Raw genomic sequence first — 12,923 nt, forward strand, 5'->3', positions numbered from 1 at the left:
CTGATCAGCAGTATCAGTTCACACCTAAAGTGAATAGCAATAAATGAAATATAATTGATAATATAAGGTGCTGAAGCTCCATTAAATTAAATATTACTGTAAAATAATTATTTAAGTGGTTAATCACTTCTAAAAGTAAAAAATAAAGAAAAAGAAATGATAAAATCATGTACTGCCTTTATAAGGTATGGAAATGCAGAATTATAAAGTCCTGAGATTATTAAGTACTTTTTCATGCTATAGATGGTTGTTCCTTTGACAAGAAAAATTCTTTAACATTCAAATAGTTCAATTACCGGAATGCTGAATGTCATTCGATAAAGCAAAGTATTAGCAGCTAAATTTTTCAATGAAACTTTCGATTTAACAACCAGCCTTCATCCCCATTTTCGTAGATGTTCATTAGTTCTTTTGTGGAAGGACTAAAAGAATGAGTAAAAACTACCAAAATATGCTTAGTGGGAATAAACCAATGATAGGGCAATACTTGAGGACTTCAGAGTAAGCTAGGTAAGTAGTTTCGACATGTCATAAGGATGCCCTCTTGTCGCTTCCTACAGATCATTTGCTGCACGTGGCTCACTGGAAGTAGACCCAGGATATGGCCTGGGTGTATTTAGGAATTCTCCTAGAGGACCTGCAGAAATTATGAGGCTATGGCTGTCAAGCATGTGTTAATACTTTATTAATATTATCAGTATTTGCTTCCAAATTCAACTAATTTTTATTGCTTTTTTATTTTTTTATTGTTGTATTGGCTTCACCATCTTGTATGGTGTATGGCTGGGGTGCCACCATTTTGGAGTTACAGACACAATGTGTTACTAGACACGCAATGCAAGGATAAGACATGAGGTTTGTTTTATAATAGATGGCTACAGGCATGAAACTATCATTTGACATTTATATCCAAAAAGTTTAAAGGATAAACCATACAAAACACTCATCTTGAGCAAATAAATATTTTTTCACAATGTGATGTTTTACATTGTAATAGTTGGACGTATAAATTAAGCTAGAATCTGAATCTTATGTCGAAAATGTTTAAATTATACACCATACAAAACACTCATCTTGAGCTAATATTGTCATAATGTGATGTTTTATATTGTAATAACTGGACGTTTGGATTAAGCTAGAATCTGAATCTTATATTGAAAATGTTTAAATCATACACCATACAAAACGCTCATCTTGAGCTAGTATTTGTCACATTGTGAAGTTTTGCATTGTAATAGATGGTTGCAAGGATGAAGCTAAAATTTTCATTTTATATCGAAAAGTTTTAAAGAATACACAATACAAAATACTCATCTTGAGCAAATAAATATTTGACACAATGTCACGTATTATGTTGTAATAGATGATTGATATGGATGAAGCTAGAATTCAAATTTTATATCTAGAAATTTAAAGGAAAAATATATATATATAAAAAAAACATAATACTATACAAAACACTAATACTGAGCAAATTAATATTTGTCACAGTGTGATGTTTTGCTTTGTAATAGATGGTCGTACGGATGAAATTAGTTTTCAGATTCTATATCTAAATGGATACACCATACAAGCTGTTTGTCTTTAGGAAATATTCTGTTTTTGACGATGGTTTCATTTCAAGTTCAACTTCACATTGCCCTTTGAAATCAAGTGATATGCAATTCTGTCTTGTGTACAGACTTTATCACTCTTGTTGCTGACTATTCTCCTAGGAAACCACTATTTATGATCTCTCCCACTCAACATTACAATTATCCAATAAGGAATTGTTTTTTGGGTCCTAAGGTGTGCTGACCAGTGTAAAATGTCCTGCACAGCAGGTTGCCATCTCAAACTCAACTAGGAAAAGTTAGTCAAACAAGCGAACCACTATGTCATTTTAAAGAGAATTTGTTTGAATGTAATATTTTCTAATATTAAAATCTATGTTTAAAGCAAAACAATTATGTTATTTGATAATAAGTTCAGAATATCACTTGAATTGAAGACGGTGACGAGTCACAGCAGCAGGTAGATGAAGAAGCCGTTAGAGATAATAACATCACATCCTGACACAACTTTGTCTCAGTACTGAAACAGAGAAGAAGAGTTTACAGCATTTTTCAAGAAAGATGGGTCCTCGGTTTACTGCACTGATGTAAGTGACCTTGTGCAGAAACTTGCCAGAACTCACAATGCAGAAGTATGAAGACTCTCTCTAGACTCTCCTAAAATAACCCTAAAATGAGGACATATGCATCGATATCTGTTGCTTATTCTGTGCAGTTGAAAGAAGACTATGAGAACTTTGAAAATCTTCTCGAGTAAATCAACCACAATAAGCATCGCTGGTTCATATGTGAGGAGTTCTGTGTATCTCTGGGTGAGCAGTCTCCATTACAGGGCTCCTACTTGGTCTGCCCTATAATGGAGAAAGTTGGTTTGAAAGAAAAGAAGGATGAATGAGTTGGTTCCACTTTTTTTTCAGACTTACAAACGAAACTTTTTTGTGCCTCCATTTATGTGTAACATTTATACAAGACCAATCGAAGAAGGGTTGATTCTGATTTTAATTTAAATTATAAATTTAAAATGGTTGATTTGTGCCGTATTATCAGATGTAATGCTCTAGTGATATATATATATATATGTATATATAGTTCGAACAGAGTATTTATTTGAGAAATTATTAGAGATGCAAGACATGTTTATTTATAAGTGTTATAGAAAATGTATATACTATACTGCAACATTTTCATAAGTGAGACTCTTACGAGCAAAGGTTATTTATTTCTTGTTCATATTTATATTTTGAAGAACCGTTAAATAATGTGCACCACTTTGCTCTTGAAACTGAGAACAGCTTTAATTCACAAATGATCTTTGAAATTTCATTTGGCACCACAACCAAGCTTAGAAAAACAAGTCATTTATGTTTTATTAATATCATTGTTTCTAGTCTTGCTCACAAAATGTTGTTTCCTTTAACACAAAGGACATTTTAAAAATGATGATTAACTTCCATACAGTGAAAATATTAGCAATGGTGTCTTATCAGTGGATAGAAAGATATTAAAGGCAAAACCAAGTAGTCATTATGTAAGGAAAGTATATCATGCTTCTAAATGCTAATTTACACATCAATAAATGTAAAACATGGGAAGTAAGAAAAAAAAATCAATTAGCAAATCATTTAATAAGCCATCAAACTGTACATATTGTTACAAAGCATACAGAGTGGTATAGCTACATTCACTTGGATGACAGTGACCGATTTTACTAAAACAAAAGTTTTGTCATTAATGCTAGAAAATTTGGCACACCTCTTTAATTTGGCATTTGTAACAAAACTTAAAAGGTACCTTTTCTTTTTTTGTCAACGTTAAAGTAGCAAAATGTATGCCTTAATATCACAAAATGCTTTTTCGCATTCATGATGTGTAAACTGATTTTTTTATTATAATTATTTTATTTTTTTTTTAAAAAAACTTGCTACCCTGATTCTTGTATGCTAAATTGAAATAGAATGGCGACAAATTCAAAAAGTCAAGAAAATCATAACAGGATGGTGTAAGGAATTAAAACTGTCTTTGCAAAGAAATCCATAGTAAAACGAATATGTCAGATGTCAAGCATTGCCAAGTAACTGGATACTAACACCGTATGTTAAAGTAGAAGATACACAAGGAAAGATTTTAGAACAATAACAAATTACAATATTTCAATCTTTTATCTCTTAAGCATGAACATATTTGGCTTTGAAAAACATGGGACTGGTAGCCTAAAGCCTTTTCACAACCTCTTATAATAAACTCTATATTTGACCAGTATGGAAGCAGAATTATTTAAAAGCAATTTTGCTTGTGAAAATACTTAAAAATATTTTTCCATATATTTTATTTAATTTTCTTATAAAACATTTCACTTCTTGATGCAGACGATGTCAAGTGTGCTTAAGTCAGTATGAATCCTTGAATTAACAATGGTGGAAACAGGTTCAATGCCTTGAGAAACAATTGCAGTACTTCCAACATTAGCTGTGCATGTCAGTCAAGTTCCATCTCGGACAATTAGAGGGCAAGAAACAGAGAGATGATGATAACGCCATTTCAGTCGAAAGCTTCCCGAATGAGTTTTCAAGGTGAGTTTACCACAAGGAGAAAGATTCTTCGTTTGGAAAAAAGCAAAACAGCAAAAGACATTGAAAGAAGGAAATGGCTTGACGATACCAGATGCACCTCTCAACCAATTCAGCAGGAAAATGCACGTTTAAAACCATTGTGTAAGGCACTCAAAAGGTTCTTATCAATCAAGAGAGATCAGTCACACTGACATTCATTCCCATGCCAGGCCTCATGTAAGGTACTGCATGCACTGCTTTTGGAAATTCTGGAGTCATCACACGGCCATTTTCCCCAGTGCTTCCTGTAACTGACAGCCTTGCTTTGCTCCTCATGGCATCACCAAAGGTCATCTAAAAACACACACACACACACACAAATCAAATCATGCGTTGCAAACTTGGTGACTAAAACGTAGTGATAAGCTGTTACACAACAAAATACAAAAGACAAATCACAACAAATCTGAATGCAGAAGCTTATGTGAAAAGGCTAAGCTTACAAACAAATACAAAAACGTATGAAAGAGAAAACAAAAAGAAAAAACAAACAAAAAAAAACCAACAACATGACACTAGACCAAATGAAGCAAATTGACAAATAAGCTTTAAAAGATGATGTAAAAGAAAAAAAAACTCTAATTCTATCTAAAACTGAAAAAAAATTAAATATACAAATACATACAATCCTTTGGCCAACTTCCTCATTTATTAACGTTAAGAATGCAACAATGAAGCTACAGCGTGCAGTTATAGTTTGGTATGAAGACCTTGTTCCTACCCCCTAAATTTTTACACTTTCGATCCCATATACGTTGTAACCTTCCTTATAAGTTGCAAAATTCTGTGAATTCTGCGAGGAAGTTGGGTTAATATTCTGTGCATTCTTTGCCACCTTCATTCGTTTTGCCTCTGCTCTTGACTTGTAACAGAACTCAATCAAAGCCACCAGCATTGCCAAACCAAGTCCGCCAACAAGAATGTAGAAGACTCCAGCTACGTTGCTCAGGCTTAATGCACTTGTCTTCTCCTAGAAATGCATACGAAACGTTAGTCAGTAATGGAACAGTGAAAAAGCACGTACAGCAGAGTCAGACAAGAACAATCCAGACAGACATTTTAGTTCTTACAGCATGTTAACATAAACAGAAACGGTATTTCCTATGAAATATAAGCTAATGGTAGAAATCTAAACTATACATTGGTAATGCATTTTTTGTACTATTGTTATCAAATCATACATACACACATATTTATATATATAAATACTTTCATCAATTGTTAAAAAATTAATTAGGTGACAATATACAGTTAACACTTTCATCAACCATTAATAAATTTAATTTGGTGACTGTTTCTGGCATTGAAGGCATAGGTGGACAATCTTTAAGGACATTCTTTGGAGGTAGAAAATAATTTCTAACATATTTATTTCATTAGATGCTAAGAAATTATAAACATAACAGCTTGCCAGGGTCATCGATAAGGGACATCCACAGCACTGATGAAAGGGAGTTGCAGGATTCTGTTAGGATTTTAGAGCTTCTATTCTTTTGAGACGTGAATGTTTTGCCTGTTTTAACTTCACAAACCCTTCTGATTTGTATTTCTATTCCACTACTTCAGGCTGTTGGAAGTTATCTGAAGATCATTACAAGCAATATTCTATAAAATGAAATGTCTGTGTTATTACAGTAGATGACAATCAAGGCTATTTGAACAGTAACAATGGGAAAAGATGTAGTCCAAAAAATTAAAAAGGGATTAAAACTGAAAGATCTATTGCATCACAACCAAAGCCAAAACAAGAGTCAAAAAAGTCAAAAGACAAGCGTAAGTCGATTACCAAAAAAACTGTTAGAAAATTGAGTTTTATAAACAAAACAACGATTGTCAAAAAAAGGAATTTTGGTTTCTACAAACTCAAGACCTTCTAACCCACTGCAAGATTAATGTCGGGATTGGAACTTCCAACCTTGCCTCTAACATCCGCTAACACAACCCAGCAAAGTGTAAAGTAATGACACTCGCAAAAACCCAAAACGGCATCTGAAACGATTCAAAAATGACATTCATAAATAAACAGAAGGGCTTTGGTGATGTTAATTCTCCACTGATCCAGGGGGTGGCGCTGTGTGATAACGGTCTCTCTTTTCCTCCTTCTGCAGACAGGAAGATTGACAGCTACTCAGCCTTGATGTCACTTCTGGGGACGCTTTTTCCTGCCTGATTACATCATAACATGAAGAATCGCCATCTTTGCCAGTCGTAAGAGGGAGTCACACATCTGAAAACACTTCTCTTTGTGTTTTACATGTACAGTGGAACCTCGGTTCACGACCATAATTCGTTCCAAACCTCTGGTCGTAAACCGAATTGGTCATGAACCGAAGCAATTTCCCCCATAGGATTGTATGTAAATACAATTAATCTGTTCCAGACCGTATGAACTGTATGTAAATATATTTTTTAAAATATTTTTAAGCACAAATATAGTTAATTACACCATAGAATGCACAGTGTAATAGTAAACTAATGTAAAAACATTGAATAACACTGACAAACACCCAGGCTCCCTGCTCAGCTGCACGTACAGGCTCGATCTCAGCTGCTCGCACTCTCTCTCTCTCTCTCTCTCCAGCACGCAAGCCTGCCTGCTCTCTCTCTCATCAGCACACGAACCTGCCTGCTCTCTCTCTCTCTCATCAGCACACGAGCCTGCCTGCTCTCTCTCTCTCTCTCTCTCTTACATTGCAGCAGTTCAGCAGTTCACGTCTGACCGAGAACAATGCAACACATGCGGAAATCATCAGCGCGCACAAACCGAAAGGGAAATTGGCTTGTTCGTATACCAAGTGTGTTGTCGTGAACCAAGGCAAAAGTTTGGCGAACTTTTTGGTCGTAAACCGAGTTGTACGTGTACCGAGGTGCTCGTGAACCGAGGTTCCACTGTATTTCTTTTGATATAAAATATTCAGTTATACTGGACTTGCTGAAACTTGCCCCAATACTCTAAACCTTGTTTGTTTTGTTCTTACATTTTATAACATGTGTTTACTAATGAATTCACTCAGAATTTATATATATATATAATGTTGTATGTTGCATGCGAGTGCTTGGAGAACATCTAACCAATTCTATCAAGGTGGAACAAACAACCACAAGGCACTGACCAACCATTCTCTCTTCACTGGATACCAGAGGACAAGTCCTGGGATGGAGCGTACAACTCTAGAGGGCCCAGCCCTTACACCCCAGACAAACTGAAACCACAGAGGTACTGGGAGATGGTGTCCATTTGGATAATGCATGCGTAGCAATGCAAACACCATAACAGAGAAATCATTCGTGACTGAAACTTGCAAGGACGCCAGAAAACTTTATTCTTTCTTTTCAGTTTTGATTTTGATATACTTTATTAATGCCCAAGGGGAAATTATTGATTTGATTGCCTTTATTTAATGGGGTACATTGTTAGATAGATAGATAGATAGATAGATAGATAGATAGATAGATAGATAGATAGATAGATAGATAGATAGATAGATAGATAGATAGATAGATAGATAGATAGATAGATAGATAGATACTTTATTAATCCCCAAGGGGAAATTCACATATCATATATTCAAATCTTCAGATAACTTCCAACACCCTGATCCCCAAACCTTTATGTTGTTATTTATTTTCACAGAATTAAAATTCATATGTTGTCTGTATATTATACATGATGCCGCATGACTTCACTAAAAAGAATGTTTCTTGAATATTTTTGATATGACATTATTTTTCTCTTGTGTTGCTGTACATTTTAAGATGCCGCTTTGCTTACTAGACAGAAGCTGAACATATAATTGTCAGTGCTTTCTTCCATGCAAATAATGAGTAGTGTTTCAATATCTCTCAATCAACTGTTGAACATTTCACTCAATATGTTTCTTTGTAATTCTAAGCGAACAATTAATAAAAGACACTAAATGGACGACAGACCAAACAACATGATGATAGCAGTGTAAATTTAAAATTATAATTAATGATTCAGGATCCTGTGAATGACCTAAAAGTCAAAACATAATTGGACTTGTATTGCCTGGGAAAACAGATGCTATTAATTTCAGGTTTTTGGGAAAGCTTTGGTCAGGTGGGGCCTAGAAGACAGACAGAAAATATTGTAAGGAAGGTCACAAGTAGCGATGAGCGAACCCAGCTCAATATGATTTGACACAAGTTTGATGAAAACATGGAAATGTTTGGGAATTTTGGTGGACTCTGCAAAATGGATTTAAGTCAATAAGGAGTAGGTGAAATTGAAGTAGTTTTAGGTAGAATAAAATGGTGCGATGATCTTTTAACCCTTTAACCGCCAACTCCCTAAATATTCCCCAAGCCAGGCGAAATCTGAACAATTTTCGTTTTTTTACTTTGTTACATTTTTTTTACATTTTTTACATTTATTCAAGCAGTATTGACCACTAAATGTTGTGCAAGTTGCCAGTGTATACACGAAATCTATAAATGTAACCTGAATTCTCAGCTAAGCAAAACATCTTGATACCAAACCGTGCCCTTTTCAATGGTAGATACTGTCGAAACTGTAAGCGGCCCTTCCACGACAATAAACTTTCATCAACTGCAACTGACGGTCCTGGCATGTAGGGCAACTGAAATGCTTCAAATAAATGATCAATCAAAGGACGTAGCTTGAACAAGTGGTCGCGGTTTGGATCTTTCTTATCTGGCTCGTTTCTGTTGTCATTCAAATGAAAGAATTTCAGCAGCAAAGAGAATCGGTTACGTGTCATGACAGCTGCAAAAATAGGTGTTGCATACATAGGATCTGTAGACCAGTACATCTCAATATCTGGTTTTCTGATTATTCCCATCAACATCAAAATCCCAATGAATTTTTTCATTTCGTTTTCATCAGTGTCAAACCAAGCACGAACACGGGAATGTGGAGGTAAATTGGGATTTTTCTCAATAAACTGTGCTGCATACAGATTTGTCTGATGAACAAAATGTCTGATCAAATCAGGTGACACAAACAGCTCATAAAACTGCTCAGCAGTGTAATTGTTTACATCAACAATAAAGCCACACGTTCCCTCAAACGAATGCAGAAAAGGTAGCTCACCACAGGCAGCAGCCCAGCTGAGATGCCGGGGATACACCCACTCAGCGCCGTCATCCGATGCGTCTTCATTCACAGTATCATGCAGCGCACATTGCTGCTCATCACTGTCGCTAAAATCTTCTTCAGAACTGCTACAATCATGATCAGAACTGTCCAAAATCGCCTGCAAAGCCTCACTTGAAGTCAGTTTACGTTTCGCCATATTCACAGCTGTTACATGCGAATCACGTCACATGACCGGCCAAAACAACCACAGACTTGTCGAAATACAACGTAGTAATAATACCCACGCCAAACCGTCAGTTATACTACTTGCCAGGCATTCATATAACCACAGGCAAATGTGCCGGATAATTCCGGCAGTATGGCGTTAGCAATAAAACAACAGTGCCGGATATATCCGGCAGAGGGCGGTTAAGGGGTTAAGCATAACTGAGGGCTAGTAAAGCATCTGTCAATTATGCTGGGCCAATTACTGTGGCCAAAAATGTGACCTGAGCTGTGAAGCAGTAGTGCTAAGCACTTTTTACCTCAGGAAGGCACGGTGGCAATCATACTCCGAGTTCAAAATAACCTTTCTCTGTCTTCCGAGTTCCTATCCATACAACTAACTAACACCCACAGAGTCTTTAATGCAATGGATCAGCATTATAAACTCAAGGGAGTTACCTGATGGTGAGGAGGACAACATGCTTACTACAGGAGTGAAGGCACAATGTTCAATTATAATCTATGCAGAACAATGGATTATTTTCATTATACTCTCATTATGGTCAGCTAATGAACCCCCTTTTTTATTGAATGTGGGGTGCAAATCCTGCTAGAATACCTAATGGGTAGTGACAGTATATATGCATTTATTTACCATTAACTATTTACACAATTGTGAAGCTGATTGGGCAGCTCCGTGAATTGTAATGTAGGGAACTCTTACAGTGTGCAGGTGTGGAGTTTCTGCACATGCGCAACGCAAATTTGTCAGGTATCTCAGATCAGGTAGTGACATCTCTATTTAACATGGCTGCTATAGTTCTGTGAAGCTGTGCAAAGCAACATGGGGTGCTGGGAAAAAACAGAGTTTGTCTAAGCCGGATCTGCTGCAAACTTTCATGGCATAATCCAGCAAACAAGGTTACCTGAATACCAGGAAATCTTTCTGTAAAAAACACTTTGGTACATTTTACCAATCAACATTAATGACCAGTTATTGGTGGACCATTTGTAGTGGCCAGTTAATGGCAATGACCTGCTGATTAGAGTTCAATGTATCAAGGACTGTTACATACACTTTTCCTTGACTGATACCTTTTGTATGTAGGTATGGGTAGGAAGAAGATAGTAGTGCAGATCATATTTAAAAAGTCAGTTTAAGTTCACATCTCTTTTGTTAAAATTGTGATTTAGTGAAAATACTCATCTCACTTCATCTTCTCATCATCATCTTATATATTGGAATGTCTGACGTCATATATTCCAAATCGCAACCTCAGATCCTCAACTGAGTGTCTCCTTAGAATTCCAAGAGCAAAACTTAAAAGAAGCGGTGAGGCGGCCTTCTGCTGTTATGCACCTTAAATCTGGAATAGGCTGCCAGTAGGAATTCGCCAGGCTAATACAGTGGAGCACTTTAAAAAACTGCTGAAAACACATTATTTTAACATGACCTTCTCATAACTTCACTGTAATTTAATCCTGATACTCTGTATATCCAATTCATTATAATAACTATTCATTCAGAATCTGTACTAACCCCTACTCTCTCTTCTGTTTCCTTTTCCGGTGTCCTTTTAGTGGTGGCGCATCTACCCAAAGCACCGTGATGTTCCAACAATGATGGATGGATTAAAAGCCAGACGTCTGTATGACCATCACCATCAAGTGACTCCGTGAGAACCCTAACTACAAAGAAGACTATTTCATTTATGTTAGGTAGAATGCCCAGGGGGGACTGGGCGGTCTCGTGGCCTGGAACCCCTGCAGATTTTATTTTTTTCTCCAGCCGTCTGGAGTTTTTTTTTTGTTTTTTCTGTCCCCCCTGGCCATCGGACCTTACTCCTTTCTATGTTAACTAATGTTGTCTTAATTTAATTTTGTATTTTATTTTTCTTTTCTTCATTATGTAAAGCACTTTGAGCTACTTTTTGTATGAAAATGTGCTATATAAATAAATGTTGTTGTTGTTGTTCTCAACCACTTTACCTGGTGAGGGTCAAGCAATGAAAATGCTGAAAATCATTATTTATATTGACATTATTATAACTTCAGCTTTTGATTTTAAATTTGCAATACACTGTAATGATCTTTTTGGGATTGTTTGGAAATACCCTCCTATTCCCACTCGAAGTGTATTGAATGTATTCACTTATAGTTCTCTACATTAACCAAAAAATTAAATACTGTTTAAAAGCAATACAAAAAAAATAAAAATTTTATTATGTCATTGCCATGAAGTGGTAAATATTAAAATAATCGAGAATATTTTAAGTTACATAAATTCTTTACAGCTGTTTTTATAACAAAACAGTTTTAAAATTGGGTTTGTCAGAAACTCTTTTGTTTCCTATATGCATACTTTGGAACAAACTAACAAGACATCGAGTTGAAGCTGACACCTTGGCAACCTTTAAGAAGAATCTGGATGAGATGTTGGGACAGCTAAGTTAGCTAAACAAATCGACTTCATGGACTGAATGGTCTCCTCTTTGTTGTCAAATTTCTTATGTTTCTAATGTCAGGTTTTTGACGATTCCTGTTGTGAAACTACATCCATTTATGGAGGAGACATTCACAGGTTAGTAACACTTATAAACAGTAATATTTAATCAACTTATCAAAATAATTATAAATTTTCCAAATCTTTCCTTTTTTAGATGTGTCCCAACTTTAAGGCTGCATTTATGAAATCAAGCTTGTCAATTTAAGAATAATGTTTCAGAATTCCTATAACATGGCATTTGTTCTTTTGTTCTCAAGCTACTTCACAGAAGTGATCAGACATGGCTGTTGCTTACATCTTTGCATCAATGCAGAATTGGTCATTCAAGTGGACGAACTGTAAATGTAGAAGTCATAACTGAAGACTACAGTGGATTTGCTTTTGCATTATTCATGAATGTGTCATAAGGTCCTTTGTCAAATTTTAGTCATTATGCTAATTGTAAGAGCCATTTTCCTTGTTCTATAAGATTCATGAATGTTTATTCGATGAAAATGCATAAACTATGGAAGGTTCCTATAACCCCTGTAAATAGAATCATATTGGTATGTTCTTGCCATTTCTAATAGCTTGGAGTAAACATTATCCTTTAGTTAGTTAGTGACAGCCTTGCCTTGTATAAGGTGTAGAGGCATACGGTTTTTAACTGTGACCGCACGTTACTGTGCCTGGGCACTTGCCTATGTGCCAACCGGCTTACGAGCCTTTTGAGTGTGAGAAGTAAATATGTAAGAAAACAGCACTTAATTTATGTGTTGTGCTGTACGTAAAGCGTACAGAAGAAGAAATTAAGAACCTTTAAGTAGAGAAGGACAAATGAAGAACCTTTAAGTAGAGAAGAAGAAATGAAGAACCTTTAAGTATAGAAATAACTAAAGTCTTTCAAGAAAAGCTAAGTTTATAGAAGATACATTTTTTCCCTTTTTTATGCCTTTTATTCTACGTGTGTAACTATTTTTTCTTTTATTCTT

General features: G+C 35.5%; 1 protein-coding gene across 5 annotated transcripts in view; it reads right to left on the minus strand.

Moving 5' to 3' along the window:
- Positions 1-2,822: 2,822 nt before the first annotated feature.
- The window catches only part of gria2b (glutamate receptor, ionotropic, AMPA 2b), a 185,614-nt gene continuing 175,513 nt past the window's right edge, over positions 2,823-12,923 (minus strand). For 2 of the 5 annotated variants that reach the window (XM_028802665.2, XM_051928137.1), the window contains 2 exons: positions 4,998-5,132; positions 2,823-4,456 (listed from right to left, as the gene is read on the minus strand). In XM_028802665.2, the coding sequence (XP_028658498.1) occupies positions 4,292-4,456; positions 4,998-5,132 (300 nt within the window). In that variant the 3' untranslated portion in view covers positions 2,823-4,291. Of the gene's footprint in view, positions 5,133-12,923 lie in introns of all 5 variants that reach the window. The other 3 variants (XM_051928136.1, XM_051928135.1, XM_028802662.2) reach the window with 2 other exon arrangements.

This window comes from Erpetoichthys calabaricus, chromosome 5 (assembly GCF_900747795.2).
Source record: "Erpetoichthys calabaricus chromosome 5, fErpCal1.3, whole genome shotgun sequence".
Taxonomy (NCBI): domain Eukaryota; kingdom Metazoa; phylum Chordata; class Cladistia; order Polypteriformes; family Polypteridae; genus Erpetoichthys; species Erpetoichthys calabaricus.